The sequence below is a fragment of the Lactuca virosa genome, chromosome 4 (assembly GCF_052849685.1).
Source record: "Lactuca virosa cultivar CGN04683 chromosome 4, Lactuca_virosa_CGN04683_v6, whole genome shotgun sequence".
NCBI lineage: Eukaryota > Viridiplantae > Streptophyta > Magnoliopsida > Asterales > Asteraceae > Lactuca > Lactuca virosa.
Genome location: NC_136429.1, coordinates 129429681 through 129450600, shown reverse-complemented (window position 1 = coordinate 129450600; position 20920 = coordinate 129429681). Strand labels below are relative to the sequence as shown.

Genomic DNA, 20920 nt, shown 5'->3' with positions numbered 1-20920 from the left:
GGTTCAAGCTTTATACCAGAATTATGACGTGGAGGAGGCAAGGATTCTGGATCTATAAGCTCCTTCTTGTGTCTTCAAACTTTTCCTTCTTCCAATGGCCTCAACACACACCAAAAACACCTAAAATGGCTCACAATCACTCAAAGTAGCTTTAAGGTTTCGAGATTTAGGGTTAGGATAGTGGAGGCTGGAAATGAGGCCAACATAAACGGTTTAAGGTGTTTAAATAGGGTGCAAACCCCGAAAATTAGGGTTTCATATCTGTCAGCCTACTCGTCGAGTTGAGGCCTCCCAACTCGTCGAATAGGTTTCTCAAACCCGCGGTCCAAATAATCTCTACTCTACGAGTCTGGGGCTTCCAACTCGTCGAGTTGCTCTAAAATCATGAATAAATTATAAGTTTAAATGCATACCAGGAACCAGGTGTTACAATATATATATATATATATATATATATATATATATATATATATATATATATATATATAGAGAGAGAGAGAGAGAGAGGTTCAAGTATTCTAACTAATTATTGTGCGGATATCGTATGCTATGAAAATGATAAAGAAAATATGTTGTTTGATAATATAAATACGTTCAATCTTACATAACTATTGTCATTAACACACATTCTCACTAATTCAATCGTCTATAAGGTTATTATACACTTATTATTATTATTCTCATTTATGTCAGAATGTTGTCAGAATGTTTATTTGAGTCGTATTCTGTCAGATTGAAAATGAGTGAAAAACGATGTGTGAGAACAAAAATAAATAATAATTAGCGAGAATGCATGAAAATGACGATATTTTTGTAAGATTGAACGTATTTGCATTGCTAAACAACTTATTCTCTTAGTAATTCTCATACGATATCCGCACAATAATTAGTTAGAATAGAATAACCTAAACGTGTGTATATATATATATATATATATATATATATATATATATATATATATATATATATATATATATTCTCGCTGTTTCTAAGAGATATATATATATATATATATATATATATATATATATTCTCGCTGTTTCTAAAAAAAGTTATATCTTAATAATATTTTCAACTAAATATGATGAAAATGAGAGGAATATGAATAGATATGGCCGTATATACTCTAGAGTTGGGTCTTTTAACAGTTTGCATGGCTCGATAATTTAAAACATATTTGGGCTTCAATGAATTCAGAATCATCTCATTTAACAAAAATATATTAGTCCGCATGAACATCAGAACATGACACCTAAAGTCTCAACGCTCTCTAATTAAGATTTGGATATTTAGCCCAAACCTTTATATATATATATATATATATATATATATATATATATATATATATATATATATATATATATCGGACGTAGGAATACATAGTAGGTATTGTCAGGATGAATAGGTGTTGGTAATACATGAAAATATGTAAAAAATCGAAAAATCAATAAATTTTCCACTAGAAACAGAAAATTGAAACCGGCAACCTCTTAAAACCATCCATGTGTGTGTATATATATATATATATTACATTTTGGTAAAATTTCAAGACAGATAGTGATGTTTAATTTCTTAGGCTTATATCAAATTACATGTCGTAATTATTAATCATTCATATTTAACGTCCTATAAAGTCATAACCTACGTACTATATCTTTTGAGCAAATTTAATAAACTTTTGGACGTAACTTTTGAAGTGAACTCGACGCATAGTTATTGGATCGTTACATTTAAATTTACTGGAATATTTTAACTAACATATAAACAAAGTAACGACCATAGTTAATTTATGCTGACATAAGATCTACAAAAAAAAAAAAAAAAAAAAAAAATTACCACCAATAGGTTGAGTAGGTAATACAAAGTTCAAGATGTCAACGATGATACATGGGGAAAGTCTCATTATTCACGACAGCTTAATTACATGTAATATAATATACATATAAAAATGAAATAGAGATCAGAATATCGGTAATTCGGTATTCTATGTGTGTAATACTTAGTGAATCCAAGGTGAATAATGATACATCTTGTTTCTTTTAAGTGTAAACCGTAACAGTTAAGAATTAAACCATAGAAATACATAAAATAGAGAGTGCGAGATGAAGAAAGAGAGAGAGTGCTTGATGCATATGGCCCCATGACATCTCATCAAACCTCAGATGTCCTACTGATGTGATCGATATGTTCCACCACCCTTTTCACCATCCCTGACCTCCTCTTCTTCAGATCTTCGTTCACCGATTCATTCCCAAAATTCATCAAAAAACTCCACTGTCTTTGATGATCTAAATATGTCATATGACAGAGGAAAAGAAATTGCAGATCATGGATCATCTGGGGATCCACCATCACCTTCTCCTAGCCGCTACGAGTCCCAGAAACGAAGAGATTGGAATACCTTCGGACAGTACCTGAGGAACCAAAGGCCTCCCATACATATCGCCCACTGCCACAGCAACCATGTGCTCGAGTTCCTCCGATACCTGGATCAGTTCGGAAAGACTAAAGTTCACTTGCAGGGTTGTATCTTTTACGGCCAGCCTGAGCCACCGGCACCTTGTACCTGCCCACTTAGACAAGCCTGGGGAAGCCTTGATGCCCTCATCGGCCGCCTTCGTGCTGCCTACGAGGAAAATGGAGGCTCACCCGAATCAAACCCTTTTGCTAGCAGCACGATTCGAGTTTACCTAAGAGAGGTGAAGGAATGTCAAGCCAAGGCTAGGGGAATCCCTCATAAAAAGAAAAAGAAGACAACCAAGGGAGAAGACTCTAGCTCCACACTGCATTTCTCTTGATCGATCGTAAGTTATGTTCTTCCCATCAAATATTTTTTTCACTAAGCAATCCTACATAGTTCATATTTATAAAAGAGATCTTGTCAGATCTAGTACTAGTAGTAACAAAAGCTTAATCCATGACGACATCTAACTACAAAGGTTTCAAAAATAAAAGCAATGAGTTGAAGTTAGAATTACAATAACAAACCGTGTCAGTCACTTGGTAAACATAAAACATGCATAAAATCAAGTAACAACGAGGTCTATGATATTTGCATGAACAGTATTAGTGTAGACTGCTACTCAGGTATTTTGCAGTTTTTGTGCCCTAATGTATGGCCACTAGAATCCAACTAACATTACCTATCTATTGGTGCAAGATCTTCATATCTGAAAAAAGATATGTTAACTTCTTATCATCCAATTATTATCATTAAATATTTTTTAAAGGTTAATGACTACTACGAAACGTTTTCACTAATTTATAAAATAATGTTACAAATTGCTATCAGCACCTTATCTACCAATTTATAAAATAAAATTGATCAATTACCAATATATATATATATATATATATATATATATATATATATATATATATATATATATATATATATATATATATAACAAATCTGAACAAAAATAATAGCTTAAAGGTAGGAGAAAACAAAGGTTGATACAACAATTCGGTACATTTAGAGGTATGATTACAACACCAATCGATCCCAACTCGGTTAACTGCCTTTCTTTTCTACGATTAACTCAAAGAAATGTACTGTGAGCTATAAGATTCCCGAAACATGTCTACATAAATTGGTAAGGAAGCTATTTGGTTATATATTCTAATAAAAACATGTAATTGGTTTACATATAATCAGTGGCGGAACCAGGAATTTTGATATGGGGTACAAACATTGTCAATGTATTATATATGTAGTTATCCAAAATCAGACATTAAAAAACATGTTATAATCTCTTTAGTTGGGGTACAATAACAAGAAACATGTTTACAAACAATATTTTTTATATATATAAAACAATTTTTTGGGGTACTGTAGTACTCCAACGCCCCATCTAGCTCCGTCACTGCATATAATTCATTTTTTAATTTGAAACCTAACTGAAATTAAAAGGTAGGCAAGCATATTTGAAATAGTGGGAAATTAATTACATGTGAATGGCATTATTGTTATATACTTATTTGTTTTCTTTTGAAAATTGCATATATATATATATATATATATATATATATATATATATATATATATATATATATATATATATATATATATATATGTGTGTGTGTAATATAAATATTTTTTAACATATGATGTTATATATAACACACATCAACAAATAGGATTAAGATATATTGTGATGATTTTATTGGCAACTTCATCATTTCACACTTATTTTTATATTTAGATATTTTCTGTGAATACTATATATGTTATAATTACTATACCTTTCCCCCAAATATTGGTGATAAATATAAGATTAACACATTGTTAATTCCATGCATTTGTGGACAAAAGCCGAGAGAAATGAATATATATATATATATATATATATATATATATATATATATATATATATATATATATATATATAGTGTGTCGAACCTGCGAACTTTTTCGTATGATATTTTTTTATAATACAGTGACTTAAAGCATTAAGTCGCTCATATAGAAGCAGATTGGCAAAAAAAATTCGAAAAAAAAATATGCATATATAAAATGGGCATATGGTCAGTTTTTACTAACATACGTATTTCCGATGTTTGTGCATATATTCACATTTTTATATGTGTACGTTTTTTCGATTTTTTTTAAATATATTTCTATATGACCGACTTAATGCCTTAAGTCAATTTTTTTTCAGAAAAAAAAATCACACGAAAAAGTTTGTGATTCACGGGAATCTTTATGTTCGCAAAATTTCTTAACCTTATATATTTATATATATATATATATATATATATATATATATATATATATATATATATATATATATATATATATGAAAGTTCATTTAAGATATAGACATAAATTCGTAAGACTATGAGACTAATTTTTTTTAGTGAAATATTTTAATATTATAGTGTTCATAAAAATATAATATGTATAATATTGTAACATTTTATGCTTTTAGAATATTTCAATATAAAATATGTTAAAAAAAATTAGAATATTAGATTATTACATATATTATATTTTTTAAACAATAAAATACTAGAATATTAAATTAAAAAATGGGCACACGATCTCATAAAATTATGTCTGTTTCAAATTAACCTAACCATATATATATATATATATATATATATATATATATATATATATATATATATATATATATATATATATATATTACCCCATTTTATAGTGCCCTGAAAAAATGAATTGTGCACTAATTAAGCTAAACAAAAACTATTATTTGAACTACATATATAGCAACTGGTTCTTTTATGAGAATGAACTTGATTATGATTTTACCACACATGTGAAAGTAATTTCGTTTAAATATCATATGTGTAGAAGATAGAAGCTACATAAGTTCTATTTACCAACCAATATTAGATCCCTCATTTCCTTTATTTATTGAGCTATATTTGATTTCAATCAATATTATTGAAAAAAAAATTATTTATTTGTCTTACATCGATCACATACACACAAAGTATTTGAGTTGATCAATATTAATTAGAAGTCCCATCTCATCCTAATTAAAGCACTATCTATAGCCATTCTTGCTCATTAGTGCTTTAGTTTGATTGCAGCTAGTTAGTGTTATGCTAGTATTTAGATTTCTAGCTATCACATAGCGACTTAATTTTGTAAATTCTTGTTAATTTCTCAGATCATATATCTCTAGCAGCTTTCTAGCCCGTTTGAATCAAAAATGACATTTGCCGTTGAAAAAAAAGATTGTCACTATAGATAAAACTCCATTTCGTTGCATCCAATAATTTGTTCCGCCCAAATATATCAAGAACGGATGCGAGAATAAGACTCTCATTTTGATGATAGTTTGACTAAGGAAGCATGTGTTGGAGCTTATGTGTTCTCAAAACTGGTGCCAGGCTAGCTAGTACAGAAGTCAATAGCATTTTGATAATTTTTATATTTTTATAGCTATTGTCTAACGTGCGTCCTATGTCATACATCATTATTTATTTTAAGAGAGAGAATATATAGTTATATTAAATTAATATAAATAATAAGAAGTAAATCAAAATGAAGTAGAAATGACTCAAATTCCAAATGAAAATATTTCTTCAAGTAAAAAAACATAAAAGGAAAGATAGATTTATTATAGCAAAAAGTAGCGAGGAGTCATATATACAAAAGTAAGTCTAATACATAGAAGAGTTCGTACACGAATTAGGCCAAGATAAATTACATTAATGAAACTTCCCTATGACTGCTAAACCACTGAAAGGAGATATATTTGATCTCTTTGGCAAGAAAAGTGAAAATCTTCGGGCTGTAGCAGCACACCAAATCAGTACTTCAAGTAAGGGTCGAATAGTTAAATATGTGAATAATGATTTTATGCTACAAATTGTTCTAGCAATTTTGAAAAGAGCGAAAAGGATTTGTGCTTAATCAAGTACAGTAAGTCGTACCATCCTAACGTAATTGATATAACTCAAAACAAATATGATATTTGTTTGACATATTGATCCTTCAAAGTTTTTTTTACCTGAAATGGCAAGAAGAATTGTAGCAAAACGCATGGCTTTGAGATAAGTAATGTGGGTACAAGTAAGATTGAAGAAATCTGGATTATGGATTATATATATGTTCAATTGAGAAAAAAAAAAGGTTGAGAATGAGGGAATCATTCTCAGCCAATCATTTTATCTAAGCATAAAAAGACACGGTGGCAAACTTGTAAATATGATAATAACCTTCAATCTCAAATACGTACAGTTCAAACTCATTCCTAATCGATCGTTAATCGTCTAAATTTCTCCTCCAAACTTCAACAATAATCCAGATTTCTTCAATTAAACCATCATCAACGTCAACCAGTGTTAATCACTCATCGATCTTCGTCAATAACACGTTTATCAACATCATTCAACAATTGACAACAAAAATTCGTTTTTGGTTCTTTTAATCCAACCTTCAATTCTGCTTAAATACGATCAGATCTTCAACATCTACGATTAATTATACTCTCAGCGTCATTAGATCAACATCATCGATAATCAACAAAAAATCAACTTCATATCATTCATTCAACATCGATCATCAAATAAAACTTCAAAATTAAGGTTAGAAAAAGATCAAATCATTTTTTTTTTGAAAAATTTCATATAATTCTCTATCAATCTACTATTTTGTAAGATTTAAATAGTCAAAGTATCATGTTTTTAACATTTAAAAAAAAAAAAGTTAACCTGTATGCACTCCAATTATTTGATGAAATGCATAAACTAAATTACCACATTATATTCACATATGAATATGTTTTCTCACCTGAATCAGTATATGATTATTGAAACAAAAAACAAATATGCAAGTCTGTATGTTATTCATATATGAATAACATATAAAAATTATATATATTTGTGAAAACACCTTGTAATATTCATATGTGAATATACTGTGTAATATTCATAAGTGAATATATCATCTAATATTCACAAGTAATATACTATGTAATATTCACATGTGATATATCATGTAATACTATGTAATATTCACATATGAAAATACAATCTAATATTCACAAGTGAATATATTATGTAATATTTACATGTGAATGCATCGTCTAATATTTAAATATGAATATACTATGTTTATTATATGTTATATTCATATATGAATGATACTTAAATTGTAAAAAAAAATTAATCATATTTTTTATTCATAAGTGAATAACGAATGTACTTTACTAAATCTGATGTATTTTTATTCACTTACGAATAACGATAGCTGAAAATATAAAAAAAATAAATTTTTTATTTTATCTTAAAACTATATCAATATGGATGTCTATTTGTAAAGAATAAAAAATCATGAATTTTGGTATATTTAAAATCATTTTTCGATAAAAATAGCTTCTTAAAAATTAAAAAAAAAACCGAAAAAACTATATTTTTGTATATATTAAGGTAATGATTAGCATAGTTTAAGGAAACATGTTTTGTTGGAAACACATGTGTATTCATTTCTCATTTTCGCTGGTAAAACGGAGTGTTTTGCGGCAAAAATAAATGAGTGACTGAGAATGATTCCCTATTCTCAACCTTTTTTTATTTTCTCAATTGAACTTACCTCTCTCTCTCTCTCTCTCTCTCTCTCTCTCTCTATATATATATATATATATATATATATATATATATATATATATATATATATATATGGGTCGAACCAGAAATTTTCGCCAGGTGTAGCCCAATTATTTTTTTTTCCCCGATAAAACTAAATTAGATAAAAAAAATTAAAAATGATGATCATCAAAGATAAGCGAAGCACAAACTTATCAAGCTTTTACCCATAATAATATGTAATAAGAGAAGAGCAGTTATATGGAGCTGAAGAACCCAAAACGATCATTGATCATCCCCATTATTATTCCAAAACCCAAAATCACAAGTTAAATTGGTATCAATTCTAAGAAACACTAGAGTACCAATCAGTAATCATATTTTAATAGTTCTATGTACTACAATTAAGAATGTGAGTGAAACACAAGCGAACTTACGAACCTTGTAAGCTTCTTTAGATATTGTATTCTAATCAACACAAGTTATCTTCATAGTGTATATGGTATTTGGCACTCTATAGATAGGGAGATAGATGAATAGCGGTTTTGTAGATAGTAACTTTCTTGCATCATTGCTCTTATTCCATCTTCAAAATATATGCAATAGACATCACTTCAACACGTAAACCCTGGTTACTTGTAAGGACTCAGGAAACCATATGATACAAACATGGTCAAAATTGGTGCTCTTACCAAATAAACTATTTGTTTTTCCAGCAGAAGGCAAAAATTCCAGCAGTCAAAAGCTCTTCAAACTATAGCTCAAAAGCCCTCCAAACTACAGCTCACAAGAAGAAATGAAACAATAAGCATAAAATTTATATCCATCCAAAATAGATTATGTATATGAAACAGATGACAAATCAACATCGATGTTACAAATTGGCGACACCAACACTCCCATTCGACGTTCATATCGCCCTGGTGGAAGTTTTTTCATTAATGAATTTTATCAAACACTTGGTCTTCATACAAAAATAAAGATCAGGTCCAATATTATGTACTACACCGCCGGTAAAAAAGCAAAATATAAGAAATCAAAATCCCAAAAACAGACATCAGTTGGCATTTATGCAAATTCAGATTGTTGTTTCGGACTTGACATCGAGCCAATTTATCCAAATTGATATTAGGAGTAGCTCCTTATATATCATCAAGGAGTAGCATCTTAGTAGCATCTTGTACTATCCTCAACATCATATAAAAACTTTTGCAGTTATTGAACAAATCTGAGGTGTAGCACATGCTACCCCTAGCTCTATGCTAGTTCTGCCCCTATGTGTGTGTGTGTATATATATATATATATAGAGAGAGAGAGAAAGAGAAAGAGAGAGAGAGTCGGTTCCATTAAGATTCTAAACAAATAGAGATCTTAAGATTCAACCTCAATCATATATTTCTCATTTGTCACTCTAACGTTTCAATGTAACGATGCAGCGGAATAATGGGTAATAATAAATGATTATATAACTGAAAGGTATAATCATATATGAGTATACATGTTTATATATATATATATATATATATATATATATATATATATATATATATATATATGTCTAATCATAAAGGACTACACATATATGTTTGTTCACAAAAGTGATTAATCATATATAATTATAGTGTTTGGTGGCAGAGGAGGTCGTGGTGGTGGTAGCGGCGGTGGTAGTGGTGTCGGTAGCGATTGTGGTGGTAGGGAAGGTGGCATGGAAAAAGGAACAGACGGTGCCGCATAATCATTTATGATTATAACTCTCACACCATGTCGGTGCGCTAGAGCGGCAAAAGAGAAATATGTGGCTAGGTTGAATCATAAGATTTCTATTTTTTTGAATTGAAACCTACTATATATATATATATATATATATATATATATATATATATATATATATATATATATATATATATATAGAGAGAGAGAGAAAGAGAGTGTGTGTGTGTGTGTGTGTGTGAGTGAGTGAGTGAGTGAGAGAGTGTGTGTGTGTGTGTTAGGTTCACATGTGGATGGACATCTACTGTGCAGACAGTACAATTCTTTGTAAATAACTAAGACTAAGAGAATATGTTATTTGGTAATGTGAATATGTTCAACCTCACATAAATATTGTCATTATGATGCATTTTCACTAATTAAATTGTTAATAAGGGTAATATGAATTTATTTTATGATTCTCATTCTCTCATAATGTCGGTCAGAGTGTGTTCTTGATAATCTTATTATATAAAAATGAAAACGAGTGAATAACGATGCGTGAGTACAAGAATAAATGAGAATTATTGAGAATGCATGGTAATAACAATAGTTACGTGAGATTGTAAGTATTCACATTACCAAACAACTTAATATCTCTGTCATTCTTACAAAATAACATTGTCCGCACACATCCGGACAATATATGTATATATATATATATATATATATATATATATATATATATATATATATATATATATATATATATATATATATCCATTTTTTTTAACAACAAAAATACTCAATACCAACCACAAGCCCAACAAGATGGAGCAAAAACAATTACATTGTTACATATTGGGAAAAGCTTCTTGGGGATTATTCATCCACTTAGACCACGACATATTACAAGAATTTTTCCTATTAACCGTAAAGAAAATAAAAAGTATACCACATAGTCAAAGATTAAACTTTGCTTGTTAGATTTAACAAGATAAAAAACATGTTTATTCATGTAGTTCCATATCACGCCATAATAGGCCCTTACTACTACATAAAAGGCTTTGATAGCATTCAAATTTCCTTGAAAGTTGTATGCATTATTCTTTAGACCTCCGGTATGAACTGTAATACCCCACCAAATATAAATTTTGTGTGCCAACTAATTGGCTAATTCGCAATCTGACACAGGTGTCGGGCAGATTTCAGGACTTCATTACAAATAGGACAAATAGAAGTCGAGATATGCAATCCTCTATGGATCAATTCTTGTATCGTATATTACCCCTTGTTAATCACTCTCCATAATGATATTCAATCAGCATCTTGTTATTCCACAGAGTTGTGAAAGTTGTGGTATCCAAGTGATTCCCTTCAATATGCTTTCTAGCAGCTTGCATGAAAAAAACTTGCTTGATCCGTAAAGAGTAAAGCACCAACGATCTTTCTGGTTGGACAGGAACGCACCTAACATGGTTTGAATCAGATTTCCAAGCTCCTCTTATTCTATTCTAGACCTAATTACCTTTCTTCACTCCTAGGTAAAACCTTCCTTAATAATATGATCAGTAACCATACATGATTTGATCATAACTAAAGCAAGGAGCCTATAAAACAAAGTATATATACTATATTTTGGGTCTAATTGTCCTCCCAAAATTTATTATTTTGCATATTTGCCACTTTTTTTAGAGATGAAGTCATCAAAGTTAATACCAATGGATTCAAGATCATAATAAGACGAGACATTAACTTTCCAAGGAGAATCATATTGATTGTGTAATGGAATAGCAAACCCTAATTACCACTATGAATCCACTTACGCCCAATTATCTCTCTCTCTCTCTCTCTCTCTCTCTCTCTCTCTCTCTCTCTCTCTCTCTCTCTCTCTCTCTCTCTCTCTCTCTCTCTCTCTCTCTCTCTCTTTCTCTCCATGGGGTTAAAAGTGAATCCACATTTTGGATCCATTTGGTCAATATTTTGATCTATTTTGTCAAAAGTGAATCCAAATCCATGAGTCAAAGTGAATACAAAGCTTATTTTCTTCTTCATTCATTTATTTAGTTATATTATTTAACATAAAATTAATTATGTAGAAAATAATTAATAAAATTATTTTTCAACAATTACATTTTAATTAAACAATAAAATTATGTTTATTTTTTTTATGTTAAAATTTTTAGTTTAACGAAAAAATGAAGTATTATTAATGATTTGTTTATACTTATTTTATTTATATTTTAAATATTTCGAAAATAGTAACTATTATTTTATTAAAAAATAATAAATTTTGGTGAAAGATTGAAAGGTTGAAAGGCGAATATTTATTTGAACCAAAATGCATTTGGCTTAGAGGTATCTGGAGTTTGACGAATAGGGTGTCTATCAGCCAAGTATTGAGGGTTCAAGTATGATTGTAGACGAAAGGTATAGGTTTAGGAGTATAGTAGTTAGCATGTGTGTCATCCATTCTAAAAAAGTATTTCTTTGAAAGATATGTGAAATATCGAGAAATAAAATGATGTGGTGTTGATGTGATATAAAAGGTTAAAAGGTTGAGTACGTGTGCAAATTGTTTTAAAGGTGTAGATTTAGGAGTATAGTAAACACGTGTGTACAATAGCCTTTACTAACTATAGCATAATGTGAAAAGTTTTGATGCTTATAAAGTGTTGTCTTTTCTTTGGATAAATATATAAAGAAAGCTTAACATTTAAGTTGGGTGATTTGTGTTTTAATCTCCTGATTTTTGTATCGCCCTTCAATCTCTCCTTGTTGTTTAATCCATTTATTCCTCTTTGATGCTCAAAGAAATAAACCACGACTCTGAACTAGACATAGCAATCCATATCTTCGTGTTGTCTGTATGAGTCGGACACGAATTTACACAAGATGAATTTATAAAACACGAATTATACATGAATTGTAAAACGTGTCTTGGATATCAAACACTAACGCAACACATAATTAATTTGTGTGACACGTGACACAACATGTAAATACATGTTTTGAAACATGTTACACGAAAACATGATTTCCACAAATAGACATGTTTCTAGTACCATTTTTAAGCTATGGAAACATACAAATTGCTCCTTAATAGATCTCAAAACAATTTAGTAGTACACTTGATCAAGTTTTGAGAGGATATATGTACTCCTAGTGAAATAGAACAGCATAAAAAGCATATTTACACTCGTAGTGAAAAAGAATGCCACAAATAAATCAAATGACATGACATGTTATTTTTCAAATATCATATCTATCAATATATCTATATCTATATACTTATAAAAAAGGCATTTTTACTTGCACCACATGCATTTGAAACCTCCATGACTTTTCAATTTATTTTTAATAATTATTATAAATTCGTTAATAATGTTAATTTAATATAAAAACTAAATTCTAATCATAAATTAACTAAACTACAATATTAAAATATCATATTTTACTTCTATTTATAAAATTATTACTTTAACTTTTTAACATATTATAGTTAACTTATTAGTTTAAATATGTTGTCATATGTGAGCAATTATCATTTTAAATTCACAACTTTTGTATAATTTATGATTTTGTGCAAAATAGTTAAATTATTAATTTCAATATAATGTTAAACGGTTAACTTAAATCAAAATTTCAGTTAAACTTAAAAAAAATCGAGAGACAGTTTTATAAATAGTTAAAAGTTATAAATTATAATTGTAAACCTCATTTGTACTCATATATTAACAAAAAAAAACATGAAACAATCTTTTATAATCATTAAAAAATTTCAAATAAGTAGCTCAAAAATAACTTACATTAGGAATAGCTATTAGTAATATTATATAAAAAGCTATAATGTTATCTTTAAAAAAAACAATGTTTGTTGTTTTGAATAATTACAATCAAATAAACTAACAATATTCATCAAATAAATTTTAAAAAAATTAAATTTCTGATTAATTAAGTTGGTATAAACATTGTTTGTTTTTAATTATATGATAATGTAGACATATTTTAAAATTTCATAATCTCAATTGTCTCAATTGCATCTACTTGCAGGTTACTCATGAATAAAATTAAATATAATATATGGTTTAATGATATTTATAGTTGTTATCATGATTAATTAACTTTAAAAAGTTTATTTGCTTGAGATTTTAATTTCTATCATTGTAATTATTTAAAACATTAAACATTATTTTTTGTTTTTAAAGGTAACAATATAATTTTTTTTATATAATGTTACTTTTAACTATTGTTGTTATAAGTTATTTAAAAAACGTATTTGGAAACTCTTAATTATTTTAATTTGGTTTCAGAAATTTAACTTTTTTGAAATTTATTTGATGAATATTGTTAGTTTCTTTGATTGTAATTATTTAAAACAACATACATTGTTTTTGTTTTTAAAGATAACAATATAATTTTATTCATAAATAACAACTATAAATATCATTAAACCATATATATTATATTTAATTTTATTCATGAGTACCCTACAGGTAGAGGTCATTGAGACAACTGGGATTATAGAATTTTAAAAGATCTCTATATTATCATATAATTCAAAACAATCAATGTTTATACCAACTTACTAAAAGATTTATCATATATATAAGAATTAACAACAACGTCATTGATATATTTAAAAAATATATATTTGTAAAGATTTCAAATATATTGTTGTATTCTGTGCAATGCGCGGGTATTCGTCTAGTTATAGTATAAATGAGACATTTTTACTATCATCATATGCATTTGAAACCTTCATAATCTTTCAATTTCCAACTTAACATAATTAACTTGTTAACTTAAAATATGTTATTAAATGTCAACTATTATCTTATTATTGGTAGACTTTTAGAATGATTATTATAATACACTTATTTGTTAAATAAAAATATTATGTTAAATCCAAAACACAAACTAAAATATAAAATAAACTTAAAACTATATTCAAATACTATTTTTCGAAATATTTAAAAATATTTAAATATTGTAAATGTAAACCGTCAAGTCAAATTAAATAAAAAATATCTAAAAATTATTTTTTATTATAATTTAATTATTTTTCCAAATAAGTGGTTTTCAACTAATTAACAGAAAAAATTACATTGTGTTAACTTACAAAAAATGATTCATAACCATCATGATCGAAATTAAAAAGAAAATCAATAGCTAAGTAATTTTTAAATCAATCAATCATAACATTAAAGTGTAATACTAAGTCGAAAACCATGTTTAGTTCTATTTAAACGCAAACTGCAGATAGATGTTACTGAATGATATGATTTTGATAGATGTATATTTTATACTATAGTTCAAAATAATTACAAATTTATATATCAACTTAATGTAAGAGTTATTGTTTTATAGTTAATGTCTTATTATAGTTCAAAATAATTATAAATTTATATATCAACTTAACGTAGGAGTTGTTGGTTTATAGTTAATGTCTTATTATTTCAATATGTATATACAAAAAATTTAACTATATGGTTTTATTTTGCATAATACCTAGAAGTTCTAATTTGATATAATATAATGTTGAAATCATAATAACATTATATAAAACCTAAGCATCTTTTGTTTTTAATAAAGTTACAGCAGTTGTAAAAAAAAAAAAAAAAAAAAAAAAAAAAAAAAAAAAACCTACTGGAATATTAAACACGGACTTAAGTTTATTTTCTTTTTGTTTCCTGAGGTCATGCATATACACTATACAGTGGCATATTTGTCACCCACAACTTGCTCTATTCTTGGTGCGCTGAGAGGGCCATACTTTACTAGTTTGATGGTTGTCTGCTACCGATTATATTGGGGTATTACTTTTATTCAATTTTGTCGTTTTACAATGTTTTAGTCAAAGATGTTTCTTGCACTTAATCTATATACCCTTTTCAGTAAAAGGCAGTCGTACATATTTGTTGACTAAATCATGTATATTGCTCCCCTAGCTATATCTATATTTTTTAGAACATTTCTAAGAAATAATCTTAAACATCTACGAATAAAAATTGTCAGAAAAATCTCGATATTTTCAGGAAAGTTACACTTTAGTCTCAATATTTTTTTTTAACATAAAAGTCTCGATTATTTATAAAAACACGATAATATGTCATTTCCTGTTAAAAGAAAAAAAAAAAAAAAAAAAAAAAAAGGACTTTTGGAAACTTGAGTGAAAATGAAATAATTCAAACTTTTATGTTAAAAAAAATCTTAAAATTAAAGTATAACTTTTCCGACAATTTCCCTAAAAAAAATTATGCTTTTATTATTGGTTTATGGTTCGGTAAACATGGCCATAATTGGATTTTCAAACGTACAAATAAGTCGAGTTTCATCATCAATTTAAAAATAATACTTTTTGGGATTTAAAGCGCAGCAATAAAGTATTAATTTTTAGCAGTCCTTTGACATTTCATTTTACTTACAAAGGCACAAATGTACGTCATATTTTTCACATATTTAAATCTCTGGGTTATTTACATCTATGTTTGAGATCACGAAACAGTACCAAAACTTTGTACCATGGCTTCTTTTGACGTAGGAAACAATGTCAATAATTAAAGAGTAGATTTACAGTATTGGTCCATTAGCTATGCACTTTTATGTAGGTTTACTCATACTTCTGAAAAATTGATACCAAACATCCTAAAGGTTTCCAAATCCATCAGATATGGTCCCCACCACAGTTACCGTCAGTGCCCTTTCGTTAAGTATGCACGAAATAATTAAAATGCCTTTGTTTTTTTCTTTTATATTTTCATATTACTAGATGTATTGTTATTTTTACTAAATAGATAGTGGCCAGAATAACATGCGAGACGGAGGAAGAGAGATGTCGGATTTACATACGAGAAAGATAGGGGGGGGGGGGGGGGGGGGGGGGGGTTGTCGTCATTGGATATGTTGATCGTGATAGACGGATACGATCGATGGAGCATTAGAACATCTCCAACCCACCTCAAAAAACTGTATTTTCCTTTGTCTTTCTTCCATTATTCTTCAATCTTACCCAATTTATGGAGATATGATTAGTATTAGCCCAAATATGGAGTAATACTATTCATTTCTCCATAAATGAGGATGACGTTTCACTTGTCAGTTTTATTCCTTCTTTTCATGTATTTATACATTTCTTGTTTATTTTTATCTAGTAGTTATATTAATTAATCATAAATATAAATTTATTTTTTAAATCTATATAAAAATTTCATATCAAATTTTTGGAACACAGTAATATATTTCATAAAAGCTTATAAATATAAAGTTTATTTTTTATGTATCGAGTTCATGTATAATATTTATTTATAAGTGTGTTATAAATATAATCTAATTTATTTAATATTGTTGTAATGAAATAAAATAGATTATATATTTGTTAAAAATTAATTAGTAGAAGGAGTGTATTTGACAATTTATGTAAGTTGCAAAATGAAATATACTAGGAATATTTTTTTTTTTTTGAGATAAAAAATAGGGTAAAAAATAGAATACAGTTAGAGCTGAAACATTGTTTACTTAATTTTTCCCTTCATTTTACGAGGAAAATGAAGATGAGTTGGAGATGGTTTTAGGGGTTACTTACGGCTTTTAGGCTTCCTTTCAAATATTTATGTAACTATCCCTGAAGTTAAGAGGATTGGCAAAAACAATATACACTTTTAATGGAGAGTTGTAGACACTAAATGGGTTAGGGATCAAGATGGATTTTGAAACATCAATATTTCAAAAATAGGACTAAACTTACACAAAGATGCATATATTAGGGACCAAAACTGTAATTTACTCTTATTTAAACATTCCAGATCACAAACACCAAAATATTGTCCTCCAAAGTCTGATATATGTAATCATTGCCAAGGATATGTTTTTCATTTTAAATCATATATGCATGTAAAAATAAAAAATAATAGAAATTATATATAAAATTATTAATTATATACAAAATTTACGCCTTAAGTCACGCATTACAAACGACTTACCTCGCCACGGCTCGAAAAAACTTGAGGTTTGATATTGTCGTCAAGTCACGTCTTACGTTATTTACAGTATATATATATATATATATATATATATATATATATATATATATATATATATGTGATCCTTTTTCAATTTGATACACTCATGATAACAATAAAGGAAATAGAATGAGAAAAAAATATGAGTAATAAAACATACAAATAATGTTCTTATTTAGAAAAATTATTTTATTTAACCACGTATTTAATTAGCATAAGTTGAAAAGGTATGAGTTTCAAATGAATACGATACAAGATATGTCATTTATTTTTAATCATTTTGATTTGGATGACCACTTTTAAAAGTTTTGTAAAGATTGAGTTTATAGAACCTGAATTCAGTGAGAATAGGAGAACTAATGTTAGAAATTTTGATATACTATTAATAAATAACCTAGTTGTATATGATATGTAATACATTAGTTGGTTGAATATTCACAGTGGAATATACAACTAATATGTTATTTAGTCATATATGTACAACTAATACATCAGATATTTGTATATTCGTATCATAATATATAGCTATGATATCACCTGGTTGTTTATTCTAATATCAATGACCAAAGTATTAGTTGTGTAGTCTACTATGAATATGTTAATGAGTTCCTTAGTTATACTCTTCATTGTAAATATATACTAGTTCATGTATAATATGTGCATATAAAACTAGATGATATATTACATTTATATGCCATTTAGAATACACAATTGGTTGTACGTTAAATGCAATATTTAAAAAAAACTGTATTATAGATTGATTTAAATGACAGTTATAAATGTTTTAAAGTTTGTTATCATTATAAGTTATTAACCTTTATAGCTTTCACTCTTGATTTTTTAATTTTGAAATATCCCATCATTATTATTGATTGATTTAAGTGATGGTTACAAGTGATTTAAAGTTTATTACCATTATAAGTTATTAATCTTTATTGTTATGTGCTACTTATTTTTCAATTTTAAAATTTGTCATCATTATAGATTGATTGATTTAACCGATGGATGCGAGTGGGTTCATATATATATATATATATATATATATATATAATATAGGGTTGGGTTCAAAAATGAACCATTTTAAACGTTAGAACCAATGAATCAATCTTTTCTTAATTTTTAGAGCAAATTTTTCATCAAAAAAAAAGAAAAACTAAACATATAGATATTCATAACTTTTTACCCTCCATTCATTGATATCAAATTTGATAATTAATATATATATATATATATATATATATATATATATATATATATGGATCTGTTCAGATTCACACTGTGAATTTGTTCAGATTCACATTGTGAATCTGTACAGATTCACCCTGTGAAATCTGTGCAGATTCATACTGTGAATCTGTGCAGATTCACACTGTGAATTTGTGCAGATTCATACTGTGAATTTATACAAAATTAATGATTTATAGTGTAGAATCACAATGTGAATCTAAACAGATAAAAAAAATTATCAAATTCGATATCAATGGAAAGAAGATAAAAAGTTATGAATTTCTATATTTTTAGAATTTTTTTTTTTCGATAAATAATAATATCTAAAACTTGAATCTTTGGTTCTATGGTTTAAAATGTTCATTGTTGAACTTTTGCATATATATATATATATATATATATATATATATATATATATATATATATATATATATATATATATATATATTGAACGTAGAACCAAAATAACTCAAATAACCATAAAACCACATGAAAATGACTAATATTCATTAAATATAAATGTTCATTTATGAACATATGTATGTTAAGTTATGAAATTACAAAATATTCATAAATGTGCATAGTTATTGGTTATATGGTTTATTGGTTCTATGGATTTTACTGAATATACACAATCGGTTTCACTAAAACAACAACACAAGCCATATATTTGATGCAATTTAGTACCAAAATCCACCTCCTTTTGCATTTGACATATATTATCTTTTACATATAAAGTCAAATTATAGCATATCATTGAAAAACATATAATAAAATATCGGGTTGGGTCGGTTTCAAACCCAACAGGTTGGGCCGGTTTCAAACCCAATGGGTTGGGTCGGTTTGAGGTACTAAAACCGAACCCAAAACTCATTTTTCGGTTTTTAAAAATTTAAACCCAAACCTGATGATTTGGGTTAGGTTTGGGTTTCTCGATTTCGGTTTTTAGGTTTTCGGTTTCAAACCCACGGGACTTTTTGACATCCCTAAGGTTTAGGGATTTGTTCTCTGATATCATTTAAAATAATGATTTCCTACGAAAGGATATTTTCACATTAGATTGGAATATTTACAAGAGTAATGACTTTGATAATACCAAATACTATACTTACACCAAACAGCTCTTCTTTTCTTCGGCTGGCCCTCTCAATCCCAATAAAAAGGTATAAGTAATGAAGTTCAACCAAGTTAGAGCTCGACTTCAAGAGCATATGAACATTGTGCATGAAGCTTCTAATTCATATTTAATAGGAAGTAAGAAGCGTTACACTTTGCATATAATACTATCCAAACCTCGCTGTTTGTATAAGGTAGGAAATACCTAATGCTACCTGCCTACCTCAACGTTTATGTATTCAAATGTATTAGGATAATTAGTGTTATCATAAGTTGTATGACTAATAGATGAAAAATTAAGTAAGCTTGTACTAAAAATTACTCAACTGGTATAATTTGCATTTGTTTTGGGATGATATAAAAAGCAATTTTTTGGTTTTATCTGACGTGGTATGGAAATAACAATAGATGTCTATGTTGTGTGCTTCGAGTTTCTCAGTTCTATAGTACTTTTAATATCCATGCCATGATACCAAAATAAATCTTCACCTAAAATCCAGTAACTATATACATGATTTGCACACTGGTGCATCACTGTGCTATAGTTTCTTTTTGCTACTGTAATTGTTTTTCTTCATGTAACAGGTTATATAGGGGAAGGATTCTGCATTAGGAAAGCACTGGGTTTGTAATTCAACATAAACTTATATTAATGTCCTATTAATTTCTAGTTTCATCTGGTATCTGTAATCAAAAGCGCTTTCGCTAAATAAGCTTAAATCCTAAGACTTCGCTCCATATGTTTGTGGTCATTTCAGTAATTCAATTAAACATGGCTTTAAATCACTCTTTTTCTCTCTATATA

At 27.8% G+C, this 20920-nt stretch overlaps 1 protein-coding gene across 3 annotated transcripts; it reads left to right on the top strand.

The window, feature by feature from the left end:
- The first annotated feature begins 2048 nt into the window (after positions 1-2048).
- LOC145107380 (protein LIGHT-DEPENDENT SHORT HYPOCOTYLS 10-like) lies at positions 2049-20901 on the top strand. 3 transcript variants are annotated; one of them, XM_079044253.1, is made up of 2 exons: positions 2049-2804; positions 10946-11290. In XM_079044253.1, the coding sequence occupies exon 1, from the start codon at positions 2295-2297 to the stop codon at positions 2796-2798; it is 504 nt and encodes a 167-aa protein (XP_078900379.1). In that variant the 5' UTR covers positions 2049-2294; the 3' UTR covers positions 2799-2804; positions 10946-11290. The 3 variants fall into 3 exon arrangements, with proteins under 3 accessions (XP_078900379.1, XP_078900378.1, XP_078900377.1); XM_079044252.1 differs by lacking the exon at positions 10946-11290 and adding an exon at positions 5640-5950; XM_079044251.1 differs by lacking the exon at positions 10946-11290 and adding an exon at positions 20701-20901 and having other exon boundaries at positions 2055-2804.
- The last annotated feature ends 19 nt before the right edge of the window (positions 20902-20920 follow it).